The 21,652-nt window shown below is 35.1% G+C and overlaps 1 protein-coding gene across 18 annotated transcripts in view; it reads right to left on the bottom strand.

Annotated features, from left to right (window-relative positions):
* Window positions 1–15,658: 15,658 nt before the first annotated feature.
* The window catches only part of CDH18 (cadherin 18), a 490,532-nt gene continuing 484,538 nt past the window's right edge, over window positions 15,659–21,652 (bottom strand). For 14 of the 18 annotated variants that reach the window (XM_088170648.1, XM_088170626.1, XM_088170642.1 and 11 more), the window contains one exon: window positions 15,659–20,836. In XM_088170648.1, the coding sequence (XP_088026774.1) occupies window positions 20,334–20,836 (503 nt within the window). In that variant the 3' untranslated portion in view covers window positions 15,659–20,333. The remainder of the gene's footprint in view (window positions 20,837–21,652) is intronic. The other 4 variants (XM_088170705.1, XM_088170708.1, XM_088170720.1 and 1 more) reach the window with 1 other exon arrangement.

Genomic DNA, 21,652 nt, shown 5'->3' with positions numbered 1-21,652 from the left:
AGGGAAACATAACCTGACTGTAGCATCTATGCATGCAGAGCTTATCAAGAAACTGTTCCGAGAATAGCCAGCTGAACATCACAGTCAAGAGTACAAATAATAGGTTGAATGCTTTCGTATGGAAATTGGAGCATAATCCTATACTATTCACTATTTTCAAGCTCCATAATGATGGAATAGCAGGTACACTTACCAAGTATGCAAAGTGCACCAAAATAGAAGGTATTGAAAGCTGTGTTGGACAGCATCCGTTTTATTCTGTTGTTTACAGAGTGGTTAGATACTTTGCTTCCAGTGCCTTCAATCAATGCTTTATGCACTGCCATGCTACAGCCACAGATCTGCAGACTGTAACCCTTTTTTTTCCTCTGCCCTTTATTCACTGAATGTTCTTTCCATACAAGTACTATACAGAAAACCTGTCATTCTGCTTCTGTTTTCAAAAAGGGGTGATATGGTATGCTGCAAATCACTTTATCAGTTTTTACTTTAGTGTTATCTTGTTTGCCTTTTTCCATTTGGTTTGTTTTTAGTTTGTTTTGGAGTTTGGTTCTTTGTTTGCTTTTTTTTTCATTAAAAGCCTTTAATGTAGATTAACTTTTAACTGAAATCCATAGTGAGTCATTATTTATTTTTCACTTGCATTCCTATATTTAAAAAATCAATAAAAATTATAAAATTAGCACATAAGCAAAATATAAGTAATATATGTTAAAGTACTAGTATATACATGAAAATTCTGTAACTATACAAAGGCAAAAGAAACTCTGAAAGCTTTTAAAAGAGAACAACATTGGTTCTGATTTGGTTTAGTATTTAGTTGTTCAAATTGGGTAATGGCCAACAATACAGAGGGAAAAAAAGTACCCTGGTGACCTGCTAATAAACTCTAGATTCTGAAATCAATGACAGGCAAAGGGTCACTGTCTAATCAAGCCAACTAAAGGATTTTAAAGCTTTTAGCTACTTTCAAAAACATGAGAGGCCACCAACTGCACAGAAACAGTTTCAACTCTATTGACATAATGAGCAAAACCACCGTGTCTCTCTTTGGTAAACACATTAGTAAAATAGCAAGGAAATCAACTGTTGTTTCAGTGCAGAAAAATACTTAAGGAGCTGTAACTTTTAATGAGTGTTCTATGTGTCTATCTGACATGCAATCAGTTCACAGTACCAAAGATGGATATAGCAGGACAGAGGGTTTTTTCAATTTGATCTGTGCAAATTTGTACAAATAATTATTTCATTAGCTTCATTTGACATATTTGTACTCTTTAATTCAGTTAATTTCTGAAAGTGGCTATATTTTCCAGAATATGGAGTACGACTTCTCTTAGGAAAATTGACTAAGAAATATAAAGCAAGTTTTGAACTTCTATAGCGGGTTATTTTTGCATTTTTTTAACTGGTCAATATGTATAACCAAGAAAATTCTTTCTAATCTGTTTTTCCTTTCAAGTCTACTTTTGTCTTCAGGCTTAGTTTTATTATAGTGGTCTTTTCAACAGTGATGTAGCAAAAAAATAGCAAAAACACAGAGTTAAATTAACAAAAAACTAATTAGACTCTAAATGCGCAACTTAAATATAAACTTGCTCTCATTTAAACCATAGGTACATATTTAACACATTTAAATACTGAATTATTACATCTATATGGTACTTGACCAGTAAAGAATTTCAGTTACCCCAGCTGATACACATAGTTATCCTAATAATGCCTATGAACAGCCTTAGATATCTATTACCCAGGGACACTGTTCACGCACAAAGAATGAGCACTGAGTATGGACACCTTCCTTAAAATGCCTAACTGATGTGAACTGAACGTGTACAATTGTTAGTGGTTTTTCAAGGGAGGTAACAGAACTACCACTCCAAGGAAAGACCACAATCTGAACAATTGCATTCCTTTGACAGCTGCTGGAATAGTTGTGATTTGACAGCATTCAGCAGATCATTTTAATGAGAAATCAAAGATTGGTAACAGTCTTCATTATCACTGAGAGTCAGCTAAGTGTACAAGGATGAAGTAGGATACAACCTGCTGAATTAACTTTAGAGATAGGGGGAGGAAAAGTGTGTGACTGATAAATGGATACATCTAGGTGTCACCTAACGCAGTCTTTCAGATATAATGTTCTGAAAGTCATTTCCTCTAGGGCAGTGCCTCAACCCTGTGAATGGTGATTTTAGGTATAGAAAGGCAGCCTATAAATCTGAAGTTTTTATTTAGCACATGTGCATAATAAAATTGAACTGATCCTGACAGAAATCCTAACAAAATTGAAAGAAGAGGAGCATTTTTTTTTTTTAATGAAAGTTAGAGAATTTAGCTTGAAATCTGAATTTCATGACTCATGGAGGAATTTTGCTATGCATCGTTGACTCTTGAAAGTGTTAACATATAAAGCCTTTTCCCTTCAGTGGAATACCTGAATTCTGCTCAGAGAAGATATTTTTTATTTATGAATCTTGTTCAGGGGGAAAACATGGACTTTTAATTCAAGCTTCAAATGTGTTGCATGACTACGTTGCTAACACAACACATGGGAATAGTAATCTCCATCAAGTGAAGCAAAAATGACTGAAACTATCTGAAAAGTGTTGCAAGAACTTCTTTGAACCTTGATCACTGCTGTGGAAAATAAGAGGTAAAGGAAGCAATGTTTAAAATAGACTAAAGAAAGAATTTCTTGTTGTCTTGTTCTCTGCACAAAACTACATGGAATTTTATACAATATTCTAAGCAATTAGATTTAAAGGCACAAGAAAATAATATCTCTTTGAAATAAAATAAATGAAATTTATATTGTCTTATGACAAACACCATTACAAATGATGATGTACAGTAACAACTTATTCAGGAATTGCATCATGTACTATGTTCCAAATACATATTATGCAATATTCATGGATTTTTCCTATACATTGTGGCAGTACTGTACAAAGAGGGGTTTTTCTTGTGGGTCATAGTTTTTATCATGTTAAGTTATGTTTTAGAGGCTCCTCTATCTTTATTCATGCTGAGAAATTACTCACATTTCTATTTGTGCTACTTCAGATTCATTTTGAGTTTTAGGAATGGCAAAATCTAATGGCAAGGAGGGAATGACTTTTCCTCTCTGCAGTTCTGTTTGGTAACTAGGCTTTGTTGCCAAGTAGAAAACCATCAAATATATTCTCTGAGCTAGATATATTAAATCATATCAGCTGCCCTCAAGCTGTGAAAAGCAACAAAATAAGAATAGCGAGATGGTGGATGCCAGACACCCATCAAAGCATCTCTACCACTCCCCTCTGCATCTGGACAGGGGAGAGAAAATATAATGAAGGATTAAGAAGTTGAAATAAGGACAGAGAAAGATCACTCATCGTATACTGTCACAGAAAACAACAGACTTGAATTAGAGATATTAATTGAATTTATTACTAGCAGTAATCAGGATAATGAGGAGCAAAAAGAAGTGCAAAAGCACTTCCCCCTCCATCCCCTTCTCAGCAACACAGGGAGGTGGAATAGGGGTTACAGTCAGTCCATTGTTGTTTATTTCTGCTGCTGATGGAGAAGAGTCCTTCCCCTGCTCTGGAAGTTCTCCACAAACTTCTCCAATGAGTCCATACCATGGTCAACAGTTCTCTACAAACTGCTGCAATAATTTCCATGGGATGCAGTTCTTAAAGCACAGTCCCACACACACCATCGGGTCATAAGTTCTACCTGCAAACCTGCTCCAGCACGGGCTCCACTCTCTACAGGTCCACAGGTTCCTGCCAGGAACCTGCCCCAGTATGAGCCTCACACATTTTCATAAACTCCTCTTAAGCCTTCCCCTGCTCTGGCCTGGGTTTTCTCCATGGGCTGCAGGTGGATCTCTACATCCACCTGCACCTCCCTGGGCCGTAGGGGGCCAGTTGCTTCACCAGGGTCTGCCACCATGGAATGCAGGGGAATCTCAGCTCTGGCACCTGCAGAGCCTCCTCCCCTCCTTCTCCACTGACTTTGGTGTCTGCAGAGTTGTTCATGTTCTCACCTTGCTCTGCTCCAGCTGCAATTACAACTGCACAATATTTTTCTTACTTCTTCTTTAGCATGTTACCACAGAGGGTTTACTACCATTTCTAAATAGCCCAGCCTTGGCTGGAAGTGGGTCTGTCCTGGAACCGTCTGGCATTGGCTCTGTTGGACATGGAGGAAGCTTCTAGACGCTACCCACAGAAGCCACCACTGCAGCCCCCCTGCTACCAAAACCCGCCCTTGCAAACCCAGTACACTAGGAAAATGTTGCATCATCTGAGGCCATTTCTTGTCTGACCAGTAAACAGGAGGAGGTACTCTTAAGTTTCTGGAATGCAGGCTGTAGGCACAGCTAATTCAAAGGGCAGTCCAAAGGGCAGCACACTCTTATTGGCTTTTATAGAAGTTAGCCTGGACAAGACACGGATGAGATGAGACAGTCTTTTAGAAATCACATAGAAAAAGGAAAGCTGGGCATATTAAAATAATGGACTAATCATGGCTGTGTTGTGTCCAGACTCTGAAAGCAAGGGTAGGCTGCAGGGGTGACCCCTGGGTGGAGTGACCAGGATTTGGGTCTGAGAGTGGGTGCTAAGTGGTGCCTATGGACAGGAATTTCAGGGCCGTGGGGAGATGGAGACCAGACCTGCTGCAGCATTTCTGGGACAGGGGTGACCCCAGCACATTATTGTCAAGATAAATGCACAAGAACACATTAACATAAATCATTATACATTTGCCTGCCCAAACTTGATAGCAAAAATTAATCATTACATTTTTGAAAGCCTTTGAATTACTAATGATTTATTTTCCACTAACTGAAGAATGCAAGAAAAACAGAGAAGTTCAGGAAGTGTTTTTCTTCTCTAGATTTCCTATTTGCTCATATTTCTGCCATGCCTGAGAGTCAAAATCATACAATGAGTTAAAATCAAGTTGACTTACAAATAAAAAGAAAAACTAGCCAGTGGAATTGTATTAGGGGAGTCTGGACCTTGTCCACCCGATCTTGAGGCTAACAAATGAAATCAAGTCTTCTATTAGACAGAGGTCTAAGCACCAGGCAACATAAACAAATACTTCAACTCCCAGGAGCATAGGAAAGCAGAGCTTGTTATTCCCTTATGTTTATATTCCACAATAAAACATCAACAGCTGTGACTCCAAAGTGTTGAACTGTGTGACTTCTTCATACAGAAACCTTTTTCTCAGCGTTGTGTCTCTGATAACATTGCGAATACACTGAAGTTGGGAGTGTGACTTGCAGCAAAAATTCGTTTAAAAAGCGTGCCCTGCCAGGAAGCTGTTTCACTCCATCCAACAATATACAAAAGATAGCTCATCATGGCCAGCTGCATAAAATTTAGACTTCAGGAGAAGAACTATTGTGATGTAGGTCAGCCTACCACTCGCTTCTGCAGGACAGAAGGACAAAACCCATCATTATCTCTTTTAACACAATAGGCCTGATTTATAGGCAGTTCTTTGCATTTTGTCTCATATAGAGTGGTTAAAATAGAATTTTTTTGAATAAAAAATGTTTAAATTTTACACATCAGTCATATTTTTCTCATAAATAATATTTTGTATGCTCTATAAGGCTCTTAGGTGATGTAGAGTCATCAGTCATGACTAAAATATAGATCAGAACTGTGGACACTTCAGTTATTTTGGAACAGAAAAGTAAATGCCTCTAAGCACACACCACCAACTGTCATTTCTACCCTAACATGCCTCCAACATCTTGTAATGCAAAACAATTTACCACCAGGAAGGCTATCAGGGTAGTGTGTTTGGAAAAAAAAGAAAAAAAAAAAATAAAAGGAGTCTGTTTCTAGTAGACTTGAAATAGGGTCAAGGGAGCCATCCCAGAACTAAGTGGTCTCTTCAGTCTTGTGATTTGACCTAAAAAAGCAGACACATAAACACATCATACAGAAATAATCTAGCTCTAACATTATCTCAAACACTTAAGAAATAATATCCCAGTCACTTAGTATATACCACCAATCAGAAAGACTTTACTTCCATTTGATGGAAAAAAAAACCCTTTGTTTCTATCAAATAAACACAATAGTAAAGATGATATAATCAAACTTTTTAGTACAAGAATGAAATCTGTCTAGTTTGTTGCTCTGCTATGACTCTGCTTCTCTCCTTAGGCCACTGTTTCTTACTCTTTATTCAAACCAAGTTTGCAATTTTACCCTATATTTAACATGCTTAAAATGAAACAGATATCAGGGGAATATATGTGTAGTGTGACTCCGTGGGAGAGGGGCATCTGATTTACTGAGTAAAATTGGATCTGTAAGCAGAACTTTGCAATATAAGGCTGTTACATTTGAATATTCAGACTATTCTAAATTAAATAGAGTTATCTATTCATATGATCAATATTTTCTCTTGCATTTTGTGTAAAGCACATTAAATGCCTTATGCCTAACTGGGTTTTATGACTATTTTGGCCAGTAAATCGTGCAATTTCTGTATAAATAAATAAGGTGTTAACCATGGGTGATAGCTGTCACATTTTCAAATGACATTGACAGAGCTAATAAAATGCTTTAAGCTGGATACAAGCCTGGGTAAAATGATGAATTTTAAAGACAAGAAACAAATAAATGTTTGACTGATCAAGAAGGAAGGAAGAAATAGCACACTGCAAAACAATCAATACCCCAAAGAATTTTTGTGGATTAGCAGTAAACTCTTAGTAAGCAAAGAACACAACCTTCATTCTGCAAGAGGAAGTCAGAATTAAAAGTTTTAATGTATAGACCTGATATGTTTACACACAGAAAGGTGTCCACAGAGACACTTATAGTCCCAGTCCCATACATCTATTTTATCATAATCAATATGATTATACTGTCTTTTGTTAAATTAAATGCATGATTATTCTTTCTCAGTAAGCAACAGGGTTTTTTTTCTACAAAATATTTTATTTTTACATAGACAGTATAAAATTTTATCAGTAAATATAACTAAGTGATTTCCTTAAAAAGTTTAGGCACTGGAAAGAAGAGGAGCAATTATAATAAAATCACTCACTAATTTACAGGTAAGAAGTAAATGTGTTTTGGTCACACGTGTCTTTTCCTTCTATATAATATGAATAATTTTTTTGCTTGTTGCATGGACAATGTAAAATTTATAAGTTCGTATGCTTCAAATATTAATTTCCTTTCTTTCAATTTGTCATATTTGAAGAAAAGGATGTGATAGTTCAAAGTATTCTTCTAAATTACCACTTTCAGCAATGGATGGATTTAAACTGTTAGTTGGTTTTACTCTGAATTTCTCAAGTTTTAACATCTATAATTGGAATCATTAATTTAAAAGTTGGCTTTGAGGTACCTGAATACTGAATAAAACACATAGCTTAGTTATTTTCTCAATAGATATTTTGTCATCTACAGTCTCATGCATGAAAGGAAAGAACCCCCTGAGTGTCACAGGTGGTGTGATTAATAGTTGAGAAACAGAGTGGTTCACATTTCTATTTCTCTTTAAAACTGATTCTCTGAATATTTTATGTGGTTTGTCTGTAATCTCACTCTCAGTAATTTAATTAAGAAATGACTCACTTCAGAGCATTTCGAACGGAATAATAGAAGCCTGTGGACTGTACAGGATGAGTAGAGGCCAGCAGTTCATTGACTTCCATTTCATAATTCATTGGACTTTAAATGAACTTGTGGGTTCATTTTTCTGACTAGTATTATCTATGGATGAGCCAAGTCAGCTGAAGAAGGTTCATGAACTGCTTCTGTAACTGGATGACCAGCAGATTTAAATGATGCAGAAGAGGGTGGAGGTAAGTCTTACAGGGCTGGAAATTAGTTGGTGGTTTCTTTGTACTGCAAACTGCTAGGCATGAAACACTGCAACCAGTTTTAACTCCACTGATATTAGGATTCATTTTTAGTAGCTCTTCTCTTTGCCAGAAGTCAGATTCTTTTTTTCATTGTCACCAGGTAAAAACCAGGACAATAGCACAGGTCAACGACACCATAGCTAAAGAAAAAATAGCAGTTGTGTGACTCCCAAAGCCACATCTGTCATGGAAAAAAGACTATATAATCTCTTGACTTTTACCACTTGGTTGCATGCCATATGAAAAACTATCTCATTTTTTTATTTCAAATCTGTTAACTAAAAGCTTATTTTATAGTTCCTAGTTTTTGTTTTCACTTTTCTATTGTAAAAGTAGTAATAGTAGTTTTCTGTTTATTTCCCATGTTAGTTGTAATTTTGAAATTTTCTACTAATTAGATACTATTCACATCACTCTTTTCCATATTGAAGAGTCCTAACTTTTAAAAACTCTTGATATGCATACAGATTCACAACTATCAACCATTTTCTTGATTTCTGTGTGCTTTCTCTTATTTTTTGAATGGGACCACTCTTTTACTGCGTAGTTGAAATGAGGAATCACTCTGAATTTTTCAAATAGCATAATGACACTTTTAATTTTTTATTTTTATTTTTCTTATTATCCAATATATTTGAATACCAGATTTCTTTTATGTTCTTTCTGGCCACTACTTAGCAGGTATTTAGTTAGAAACAGCTTCTCAAAATATTCTCACTGAGTAATAAATTTATTCTGAGTTCATGGAGCAGGTGCCCTTTGGGTAGGTTTTTTCTTTTGACCATTACCTTGTATTTTTTTTTCAATTTCAACCACAGCTTCAGTTCATGCAGTAATGATCCATTGATTGCTTTGCAAGTATTCACATTTGGTTTTCTAGATGATCTTTGGTTGTATCAAACAATTCCAATCTTAAAATAATGCCTAATGGTACTCTTTACACTGAAAAGCCTCACAAAGTAGCCCTGTAGTTTCCCTATTCTTAAACCTCTCTTTTTAAGATCATGTAATTGCATTATAAGTTTGATGAAAGACTTTATCAAAATCTTATTGAAAATCCAAATGAATAAACCATATTACCTTTATTCAAAGGCCTATTGAGTCCTTCACGAAAACCTAGAAGATTAGCCTTCTATGCAAACTAGATTTACTCTTAATTTGCATATCCTAGGTATTGCTGTGTCCACTCCATTTGGCTGTTGTGGCAGTTTCTAGAAAATTTCTAGGACTGTTTTCAGAATAGAATGTGTAGATTTTGAACTTTTCCAACACTTTCACCCCAAGTTCTTAAAATACCTAACAAAAAGGGATTTTCTAAGATGAACATTAAAGTTGAGATTCTAAATCACTTTAGATTTAAGGTTCCAGGTTATTAGTAGAAATTGTGGAAGCTTGGAAGCTTCTGCACCTTTTGTTTTAACATCTTCTGCTTATAGTACATTTACATATGGATAGGATAAAGCATAAATGAACATTGAGGTCTAATAAATTCCAGACTGGGAAAAAATATCAGTGCCTTGCTAATAGGCATTTATTCAGGTATTTTCTTAAGGACAGATAGGGAATCAATGACAGAGACAGGAAAAATATATATTTTTTATGGATGCATCATCATTTCTTCTTCATGGATCAGAATTTTGCTTTTAGTATACTCAAGAAACAAGTTTTCTTCTACTTTACTGTTCTTATATACAAGATATTTGGCCTTGATTCTATATCATTGCATATATAAAGAACTTTCTTATCACTAAATGAACTGAAGTTTCATGTCCATTATTACTGGATCCCATATGGCTATTTCTCTTTCCTGTGTGCATTATGTAGTTATCCTTTATCAATTTCAAAAAAGTGTAAGAAGGATTTTTGCTCATCCATTCATTTTCCATTGTAAACAACCAGATATATCAAGTCACCCAGAAGCATCAAGTTATTTAACTTCTCTCAGAAAATTTCAATCTTATCTTTTCCTTATTTCGTCTGTCTCTTAGACTTCGATTACAAATTATAATCAAATTTATTTTTATTCATGTTGTTTCTGTCAACATTTGGATAAGAGTGATTATCAGCCTCTTGTAGATGTTAAGGTTCCTGAGGTAGCAAATCTCAGCTGGTGTTTATTCAGCAGCAAGAAGTTCAGATCCTTATAATCCATAAATTCTTTCGTTCCACTGCAATCTGGGAACAACAGCAGTGATATAGTAAGGGTGGAAGCTGGAGATGGAATGTTGAGCTGAATACAGACATAATGCTTTTACCTAAAATTTGGATATGTCTGTTACAGGATTACTTGTCAAATCCCGATAGTCATATGAGATTCAGAATATAATTAGGAGCAGACGGGCATATGGTGATCATGCTGAGTGACTATTTCTTTGGCACTGCCATTATGGGGGCTTTCTGTACCATACTGAAGTGAGATTAGAAAGAAATTTCTTGCAAAGAAGTAGTAATTTACTGCTACTCATGTTTCCATTTCACATTTCCATGTCAAATATGAGTTTGTGACCTTGAACTGGTATGCTCAGAGATGCATGTTAATTTTTTGAGCCAAGTACAATTACCACCATATTCTTATAAAAACATCTATCTAGAATGGAATTCTCCTGAGCAGTACCAGGGACCATGCAGATTGCATCATCAACAGGAACTGCCCAAGATGCAAAAATATATATTGACCATCATAACCTCTCACATTCAGGATAAATCTTTTCAAGCTGTGATAAAGTCTGTCATAAAATGCCTCAAAAACAAGGAGAGTCTTTTCACTTTCTGAGGCCAAAAGTTTTCTTTTCCACAGTAACATATCATAGCAGCACTTCCTGGCTGTCAGAATCATGTAGAACTCTACAAGACACCAAGTACTCTTTCCACTCATTTGAATTAAGATGTTTCTATCATCTGACCCATTTTATCAAAAGGTGTTCTTCCTTTCTAAAATATAACTTGCAAAGAGATAGTCTGAGTTCAAGTGTAAACTGCTGTCCAAAGTCACTTACTTTTCAATTGACACACTGCATCTTTGCATGCACTCATTAAAATTATTATTTCATTGACCTGATAGTTGAGAGTTAAATGTCTAAGATAGCCTTAGATTTGGCCCCCTTTTACTCTGCCCTTTTAGGGATAAAGTAAGCTACATATAGCATAAGGCCATGTATGGTGTGTTTATGTTCTGTGTTTCATGTAATGTCTATATATTTTGTGTGGTTTTTTTCACACAAGCTAAACAAAGTGCGAGCAATGAAATCATATTAGACTCACCTAACCTGAAATTTTTGAAACCTATGAAAGAAATAGAACAGTGTAGCGCAGGTTTTCTTATGTACATCATAACCATAGCTTTCTCCAATGCATTCTGAGATCTGATAATATTTTGTGTGGATGCAAATCAGGCAAAAGGTAATAGATTCCTGTAAGTAGGCACAGAACTATTTTCATCCATTTGGGTAGCTTTTGTCACTGTTTTTGAAATCTAAAATCTTTATCAGAAAAATTAAAATTCTGCTCCAGAAGTGAGGAAGTGAGGAAGTTGTTGCAGTTTTTCATTAGAAAAGTACAGTCTAAAACTTCCTGCAAAACAAACTAAATGTTTTCAAAATCCATGTCAAATTAGCAAGACAAAAACCTGGGCATACCAGTGGGAATCTATGTGTAGATGACTGATCCAGAAGTGTGGTTTATTCATAATATCAGCCATAGAAATTAGAATAACCTGAATAATATAAAGAAATAGATAAAAAACTTTTAATTACATCATTTTCCACTGGATTTTTTTCTCGATTTCCTAACTTCTCCCCATTATATATCACATACAACTTACGTTTTTACGAACTTGAAGGGGACTAGTCATAAAATATTGCAATTTCAGTTCATAAAATTTAAAATAACGATTGTAATACTTCACTGAAAAATCTGTCCTGTACCACGATGTACTTTATTTTGTGATGCATTTGTGATCATTTCTTTGTAATCGCATCTGTCCCATGGTATTTGTTTTCTATTCTACTACCCTTCCTTTGCTCCTCTTGCTTCCTATAATACATTTTTTTCCCTTATAAGTTTACTTTGTAACACTGAAATCAAAAATACAGCCTTTAAAGTATGCAATTACTTAGGCAAATAACATAATTTTACCTGTGACCTCAGACACTAGGGCCTTGGACAATATAAATGCTAAAAGCCAGCAAGATATTTTTACATTATACAAAAAAGTTATTGAATTTTGGAACATCATGTACGGAAAAAAGGGTAAGGAATTCAGCTCTGATATAGTCCAATTTAAATGTTTGCCCCAGGGTAAAAAAATGAAGATTATTGCATGTGGTATCAGATACCACTGAAAAGTATTTCCTTTTTTTCAGAGACTTGAAGTTGTATTCCTAGATTCCTCTGATATTCTTAACATGAGTTATTATACTGCAGTGCTTCAAGGATCTGGTGCAAAAAAGGGGCTTGTGAGGGAAGGGAAAAATTAAAAAAAAAAAAAAAAAAGGAGCAACAAGGCAGGATACAAAGTCCAATTGTATAACTCATGTTTTCAGGATCTCTCATGCACACAGATCTTGACAGAAAACAAGAATGCTGTTTTACTGAAAAATTATAATTAAACAATCAGTAAAAATTCATTGAAACTTCTAATGTAGGATTATGATAAAGAAATATCTGAAGTGAGAGATCCCCATGTAACATCCTGCTCTGAAATCTATCTTGCACATCCATGATAAAGTGCTTTGACCAGTTAGTTATTGATTAACCCTTGCAAATTTTGGTGAAAAGTTCTATCCTGGACTTGGCCAAAGAACTGTCCTGATAGTGTTTCTATCAAATTCAACAGAAGTGATTTCATAATGTTCTGAGGAAATCAAAGGAAGAAATTTTGCAGTGAGTCTTACTGAAAACCAAACCAAACAAAAAAAAAAGACAAAAAAACCCAAAAAAACCAAACAAAACAAGAACAACAACAACAATCTATTAATAAATATACATGAAATGGTCATTTGGAAAGGACACAATATCAAGTGAGCGTTAGAGGCCTTTTTTTTGTTAGCACTACATGGGATAGAATGTGTTAATGAGGTGTTGGTATCTGATACACTTAAATAGCCTGAGTTTCTGTTTCACATATAAAATTTGAGAGTTTTACTTTACTTTTACTTGTATTTAATTTCCTTCTCTCAGAAGATCACATGCTCGACTCACTTCATACATTAATTTATATAACTCTTTTAGCCAAAACTTAAGGCATGCTTTGATATCCTGTATTAAAAAATATACTAAAAACATACAAGAAAGAACAGTATTTTTTTTTACCAACATCATATGCAAGAGACTTGTTTTTAAGAGCTGATAATTCAGTTTGTATCATAAAGAAACATATTTTTAAGTTTTCTTTTTAATAGTTGGAGCAGCTAGAGATTAAAAAGATTTTGATCTCTCAGTTATTCTTCTCCATGTTTCCATTTCTCAGGTGAAGATTTATGAAGTACAAAACATTGAAACTACCTGTAAAATGCAAGTTTGATTTTAAAAAGAAGTTAATATAGTCTGTAAGTAGTATAGATTATGAGCTGTGTTTACTTCTTTTTGAGAAATCCAAAAGTTGTTTCTATGGCATAATCAGGATGTGTGTACTTTCATACACTTTTTCACTTCAAGCATAGTTTTTAATCAATAGATCTACACCAGCAGAAAAAAAATGGTTTTAGTAAGAGTGAGCTTTTCTTTTTATACACAAGCAGTGTTTGATTTTCGCCCAGCCCAAATCCAATCATGAAACTGGCTGTTAGATGTGTGTGCTTGAGACTTCAAAACGGGGCTGAATTTTAATTGCAGGTGCTTTGTACCCAGATCAGCTCCAGAAGATAAAGGGAAGAATTGCTCTTAAATTGAGGATATTAATTCAGATTTAAAGAAAAAATACATAATCTTAAGAATAAGGTCGAGAGCAATCTAATTTGTTTCAAGACAGTTAATGTGGTAGGTAAAATTGTGTATTAGAACTGCAGAATATCTCAGAATTGTGTTGACTCTGTTATCCTGACAAATGTATGAAGACAGGCCCGTTCCTGCCCAGAACTCTAGCAGAAGATGTGGCAGTTCTGATATTTGAGCAGTTCACTTATTTATATGTACCTGTACTGAGCTTTCCGTGGAGCTCACCAGCCATTTGGGCATTGATTGAGCACGACGACAAGGTCCACTATGGTGGGAGCTCCTGCACCCTGATTTTATTCAGCTTTGGCTAGGAATCTATTATCTTCCAAGGTCTTGGTGCCCTTTGATCCTTTAGGAGTGCTAATCCCAATGTCCATTTTTGCTTTGGGGGTATCTCTGCTGGATGATTGTGTTTCTGCAAGTACTCACTGCCTCTCAGCTTTGTTGCATGTACTTCCAAGACAAACCAGATTAAGAGACAGCTAGTGTGGAAATTCCATTGAAATTCCGTTGAAATTCTGTTGGATCTTTGGGATTTACTTGATGGACTTGTGAGGAGTTGCAAGAACACAAAAATGGAATCATGAAGCCCACAGAAAAAGTCTGTTAAACTCACAAGAAAAATGTTCTGGCTTATGAAGACTCTCTCTCTGCATCTAAGTATAAATTATATATTTGCCACATATATAAAAGTAGTATGGACTCCAAACAAACTAAAAATCAATTTCAGGAAAATATAAGATAATAGAAAGCTTTGTTAAGACAAAAAACGAAAACAACAAAACAAGCAAACAAACAAACAAAAAAAACCCAAACCCAAAACCAAACCAAAACAAATCCCCCCCCCCCAAAAAACTTAAAAAAAATTATCCAAAATATTTCTAAAAATTATTTTTTAAGTTTTAACACTTCAACTGAGGACTAAAACAAATACAACAAAACCTCTCTAAATTTGAGTTCAGATTCATGTTGACAATATTTATCTCTCAAATATTATCTGACCATAATTTTTATTTCTGGGTCTGTGGTGAGGCACATGTGAAAATTGCACAGTATGGTGGTACACAATCTAAATTGACTCATGGACAATAAAGTAGAGTAAGTAGGGTTCAAGAAGAAAATTCTGTTTTTGTTTCCTATTCACCCTTTCTTTATGTTTGAATTTTATAACAGTCTGGGAAAGACAGCCTTGCTTGCAATAAGTTTGTTGTGAGCTATGGTATTATTATTTTCTGAAGTGTCATTTGTTGATAAAGCCTGTTTATTCCTTTGAGAAAGAAAGACTGATTCCTGTGCACTTTCATTACATGTGCCTGAGTTTGAGCATTGCGAATGTCCTTGTCTGCTTTTGTCTTCTGTGTCAACTTAGGATAACAACCGTGGCTTTTACCACCAATCTGGATTAACAGAGGTGCAATTCCCCAATTCACTCATGTGGATAATGTATTCGTCCTATAACACTGTATTTCAGTTTCAGGACAGTGATGGTTGGAGAACAGTTGCCACAAGTAAAAGTAATGAACCATTTAGCAGCTATACTGCTGTCTGTTGTAAAGTATCTAATGGTGTCTCTCTCCATCCCTATCCATCTGTAGCAATAATCATGTGAGACAGTTCTTTGAAATAGTGGCACAACCAAGGGGCTATACCAGGCATTACAGATCCAGTTAAGTACCCTACCTTTTCTGACACTGGCCTCATTAATACATCTGAGTCATAAAGACAGAGCATCTTTAGATGTTCTGGTTACTTGATGAGTATAGAATACAGGAGTGAAGACAAAATAACATGTTCTGGTTGTGATGAGGAATACAATAACCCATCACCATAGCAAAGAGCACATTTTATTTGAAAAATACGAATAAAAGATTTTGTCCCTTTTGTTTATTAAAAGAAAATGTAACAATTTATATCAGTAACACTTGCATAAGGAGGTATACTTTACATTACTCTTTTGTTAAAAAAAATATATATATTTTTGGAGACTTTGGAAAAATAAGAATGGCCCAAAACTTGCAACACACTTCTAATGCTCCTTAGAATGCATTGTGCCATTTATATGTACTGCAGGTACAAGGTCTTAGCACTTTATAATCCACAAAGTAACGCTAGGCGGCATAATTTTATATCCTTCTTTGCATTCAGAATATTCCCTTTGTTATCCTTGTGTGAGCTTATGAGTTTGGTTAATTCCAGACTGGTCCAATACTTATATTTTCTAAAGGATGATGAAAAAAAATTTTAACCACAAAAATTTCGTAATTCCTTTTAAATACCAGAAATAATATTTTCCCATAGACCTTTTCCTTCAGTATTCACAATTTAAACAACTGCATCAATTAGAATTAAAACTCAGAAATGTTTGCAGTTATTTTAGTTTTCTAAGAAGAATGCAAAAAAATAAAGTGCATAACAGAGTGAAGTTTCTTTCAACTTTTACAATATTCTATGTCTATATAACAAAAGGTAACTCTGATAAAAAAATTAATTTGTTTTCAACGTATGAATCAATCTTACACCAGCTGAATTCAAGCTCTTTCTTGACTTTAAAGTGCATTAAATTACATTTTGGACAGGTTTTAATTTGACAATTTAGTTTCACATTTTACAATTCTTATACTGACCATCTTTTCAGATTATTTTGACTTGTCAAGAATACAGCATACCGAGTGCCCTAACCATTACAAGAAAGAGGGTTTATTTGAAGGAATGTAAGTAATTATTTTGGCAGAAATGTACTTTTAGTTGAATGGTTGTTGTAGAAATCAAATTGTAAATTGAAAAGCCCTTAAGTATCACTTTTCATGTGCCATTTAACTTTACTCACTATTTCCAGTTTAAGTCAAACTGGCAGTTTTCAGCATTTAGTTGTTAAGCAGCAACAGGATTACTATTTAGGCTAATAGGAAAATATTTGAGAATATGAGTACACAAAAGATCCATGAAAGCTTTAAGCATAGTCTATATCATCAAACTTAACTATAAACCGAGAAAAAGTTTCCCACAATACTTTCACTGAATATATGCTTTGTTTAAATCAGCAATGCTACAAAATGATTGTGCCATCCAGTGTTAATTTTCTTCCACTTCAATCTAGGTCAACATAGAATTTCTCAAATGCAGTTTAAATTTGTTTTTTGGACACAAAGGACCAAAGGAAAAAAAAAAATGTGAGATTGGGATAAAAAAACTGTGAACCTGTTATTTCTGCATTGTGAGGCCTTCTTCTGTGGCCCTGAAGATTTAATATTCTGTTATTTGTCATGCAAACAACACGACACTGTGATGTGTATTTGAATAAAACACAGTAAGCATAGCAAGCATGCAGACACATCATGATAGAAAAGCACATTTGGCGACCACTGTGGATGGGACGTACGGAACGGGACACACCGCAGCGTCACGGAAGCAGCGTCTCAATAACCCCGCAGAGTTTTAAAGGATTCAGGTTTCCTGGGGCATGATGCACGTGCTGTATAGCAGCAAAGAGAGCACCAGGAATGGCAAAAAGGGGATTGTTATTTCTCTGAGATATTTTTAACTTAAACTGACCATTAGCATAAGGAGTGACTATTTGCTTGTGTCACTGCTCTTCTGTTGCCTTTAAGCCTGGACGTTCTGTGATGTAAATAAAAAAAAACCAAACAATGGCACAAACACTGCCTTAAACACAAAATACAATTGATTTTCTCTGCTTTGGTGTAGGGCCAGAGGGAATAGACATAAAGATAACTAATACTTAGTTCTCAAAACTATAATATAACAATGAACGCAATTTTCATGCAGCTGTGATACAAAGTATTATGGTAGTAGTAATGCTGAAACATTTTGTTTTAAACACGCTACTCATACAGTATAAAAATTTAGATGTTGGAGTAAATCAAGTGTGACCTAAACAAAAATAAAATTTCTCCTAATAAAATTGCACACTACTAATTGCTTTATTTGGGACAAAAATAAAACATATTGTGGTTCTACCCCCAAAAAACACAATAAAAGACAACCATTCTCAGCTTGTGTGTAACTCTTACTGCATCTAATTTCACTCTACAGTAAGAATGCCTCCTTGAAAGCTTTTCTGAAAGATTCCTTATTTCATAAAATGCATTAAAAATAATAAAAAAACCCCCACAAATTATTAAACTACTTCCAGCCATAAGCAGAATATCTTAGGGTTCGGGTGTTTTTCCCTACTAAACTTTCCTGTGGGTTCAGATTCTGAAAAAGAGAAGAAACATTACAAATTTTAAACAAAATAGTGTACAAAAAAAACCAATTCTGGAACTACAATGCAACTAATAATTTTTAGAGTGTAAAAGTTGCTTACAAAGCTACTTGCTGTTTTTCCAGAAGGCTGTTTAAACCAAAAGCAGTCAACTGTAGCTCAGAAAAAAACAAACAAGCAAACAAAAAACAAATAAACAAAAAACTTCCCAAGCAAACAAACTAAAAAAACAAAAAAACCCCCCAAAAAACAAAAAAAAAACCCAAAAAACAAAAAAAAAAAACCAAAAAACAAAAAAAAAAAACCAAAAAAAAAAAAACAAAAAAAAAACAAAAAAAACCCCAAAAAAACACACAAAAAAAAAAAAACAAAACAAAAAAACCCAACCCATTACATTCAAAGTAAACTGATCAGAAATTTCAGTCATATATAGGACCTATCCAACCATAGAGTAAAGAAAAGAAGGCTTAATTATCTAGTTCACCTGTGTGGTTCACAGCAGATCAGCAATAAATATAGACCGTTCTTTACTAAGCTGAATTTAAGTGGCACCTAAAATGCAGAGGGAGGAATCTAGTGCGGCGTACAAATCCATATCACTCTGCACACCAGACCAGACAGTAAGAAAAAAGTACACAGCTTCTAATCTGGACAGTTTCCCAATCAAATGCATACTGGAAGGAGTCCATTTCCCTAAAGTGGAGCTACAATTAGAAACAGTGGACTGTTAATAGTGATTGTGAGTATTATAGGTCATAATCTCTCATGGGGTATCATGAGTTCTTGGTCCTCTCACAGTATTATCACCAGAAGGACAAAGAAAAGATTAAAATTCCAAAGGAAAGGAAAAATCAGAATATGATAGATGAGGTGCTAAACAAGTTGCTATGTTAAGCAGAACTGTTTAGCAGTTCTGCTGCTGCAATGCTATAAAAAGAAAAAAAATTGCTGGATTAGGTGTTAAGCATCCTGCTATGTTAAGGAGAGCTATCATTTCTGCAATGCTACAAAGTTACTAATGTAAGAAATCAATTTACTTAATCCATAGGAACCACAGTAATAGTATATTTCCTTCACTGACTTGAAATGCTCCTGTTTCCATGATGCTTGAAATAGGGAAAAACCATCTGGTTCTGCTGAGGTGGCAATTACTCTAAGAGAAATAAATATCAGCATATAGAACTTAAAAGAAAAAAGCATCATCATCTTATTCTCCTTGCTTAAATCTCCCCTATCCCAATGTCTTACCAGCAGCTCGTTTGCTTTCAGTCACACACAGAAATAGAAAAACACTGTGATTAAGAAGTCAGGGTTTTAAACAGACTGTTGTAGCTTCTGGACTCAGACCAGCAAAAGATTTTAAAAGCTTCAGCTCTTGACATAAGCAAAGCACAGTGAACCAAAAAACTGCATAGTTTAATGGTGCTGCCATTGTTGTTTTTATTGAAAAAGTCTATGCTTCATCTGCTTCACTGCATAAAGAGTACTTTGGGCCTATTCCATTTAGATGAATGTTGTTCCCGTGAAAAGACAAAAAGAAAAAGCACAACACTGGAAACAACAGCTCCTCTAGCACATAGCAACAGAGCAGGTCTGGAGTATGGGCTAGGGCTGTGTTTGAGCTACAGATAATGATGCCCTCCATCTGTTAGCTGGTTATGGATGACAAGATTATGAAGGACATAATGAAATGACAGCTTCTCAATGCAACCTGCTAAGTCAATAAGATTAAACCATCAAAGGACCATTTATTTAAGAGGACAGGTGTGGCTTATCACCTCTGTAAAGGAAACAGACTGGTAGCACTTCTCACACTGATAGTAAACCTCATTGTCTATCTCACTTTGGGATCACAAGGCCTAGAGCACAGCTAGAAACACATCACAACCACCTGCAAGAGATTTGATCCTCTATTAGCTCTTTTCGGAAACAGACACGACCATAAACTTACTGCAGCTTGGAGCTGTTATGCATATTGCAATAAAAAATGTCATTTCTTGGCTTTACCTTAGGTATTGTTGCAGATAAGGTACCAGAGACTTTATTAAGCAATTAAAAAAAAAAAATACACAAGGGACAATAGATTCTTTTTTCTGTATTTTCCAAAATTTGACTTTCTTCCAATTGGAGAACCCAGTTTCAAATATGAAAAGGGCACTTGTTCTACAGTAACTGCATACAACTTAGTTCCAAGTACTGTATTCATTTTTTTGTTACCATTGTTGCCATTATCTGTCCAGTTGTTTAGGAACTTCTCTGTTCTGGGAATTACAACTAAGTTGTTCTTTCTGGTTCTACTTCCCCATAGAGTTCAGCTAGCTTCTTAAACTCGGGTCCCCAGTCTCCAAGGTAATTATAATCCTGGTCAGAGTGTGTCGTTGCTGAATCCAGAGAGCTGATAGACCCAGCTTCTGATCTATGACCCTCATAGGCATATGTCTGCAGGGAGTCATACGGGGGCACGCTGGGGTCTAGATCAGCCTCTGCCAGTCTTTGTTTAATGAACTCCTGGACATCTATACTGTCAAGGCTTGAGGAGGGGTGATGCCTGGACAGAGGCTTCACTTCAGGACGAACATCCCTCCGGTATTTTAGCTCTTCAGCAGCAGATGGATTCCGCAGTGCCGTGATGTCAAATGCTTCCGTGTCTTCCTCTCCGCCGCCCTCATCATCATATGTCACAACATTTTCCCGGACATCTTCTTCTGAAATGATCAAAGGCTCCTTCTTGCTACGTCTTAGGGTGATGAAAAGGACCACAATTGCTAAAGAGAAAACTGCAGATATTAGAGTAGGTTTAAAGTTTACATCTGAATATGTTTCAGAAATAGCAGACACTAAGTAAAAAATACAGGGGGTAATATTTTCAGGCCGGTATTTTCAGAACTGGTATTTGGGATCATCTGCTACTTAGTTTATTGGGGATCTCATAAAGGAGATAAATGAAGATAATATTCTTTCAGGTAAATGAAAAATGAGTAACTAAAGTTTGCATTTTTCAGAAGAATAATCCAGGGCTTTCAGTGCTTCATTAAAACCAATGTTTAGCATATAAATTGAATTAATATGTAAAAAGCTTAGGTTTTTTTCTTATGAATATTCAATTTTATGTAATAAAACACAAAATTACAAGAAAAATATATAACTATATATTTTAAAACAGCCTTCTTACAAGAAAATACTGAAGTAAGCTATAAGGAAAGTAGGTCTTAGAAAATGGAGTCTTTGGGAAAAAGAATCCTCAAAATATCCTCTTGGTTACATTGCAATTCCTATTATTTCTTGCCATCTCTATAAGGATGCAGAAAGTCACAGGAGTATCACAGAGTCGTGTATGCAGCAAGTTGTGTCTCTGACAGGAAAAAAAATCTCAAATCAAAACCAACCACAATATTAACTAATGGGTAACATTGGAATTGGCCTGAGAAAATAAAAAACCTAAAAAGAGTGGAGGAAATGCACTTGTAATGGCACTAATCTTATGAATCTGCTTATAGTCTCCTATGTACCTCGTCCCCTGTGGATTATGTTGTGTATTGCTATCAGTTTATTCCACAAAGTTAATTAAGAAATGGCTTTTCTATAGTGCTAAT

This window comes from Sturnus vulgaris, chromosome 1, assembly GCF_052056855.1.
Source record: "Sturnus vulgaris isolate bStuVul1 chromosome 1, bStuVul1.hap1, whole genome shotgun sequence".
Lineage (NCBI taxonomy): Eukaryota > Metazoa > Chordata > Aves > Passeriformes > Sturnidae > Sturnus > Sturnus vulgaris.
This window is presented reverse-complemented; position numbering and strand designations above follow the sequence as displayed.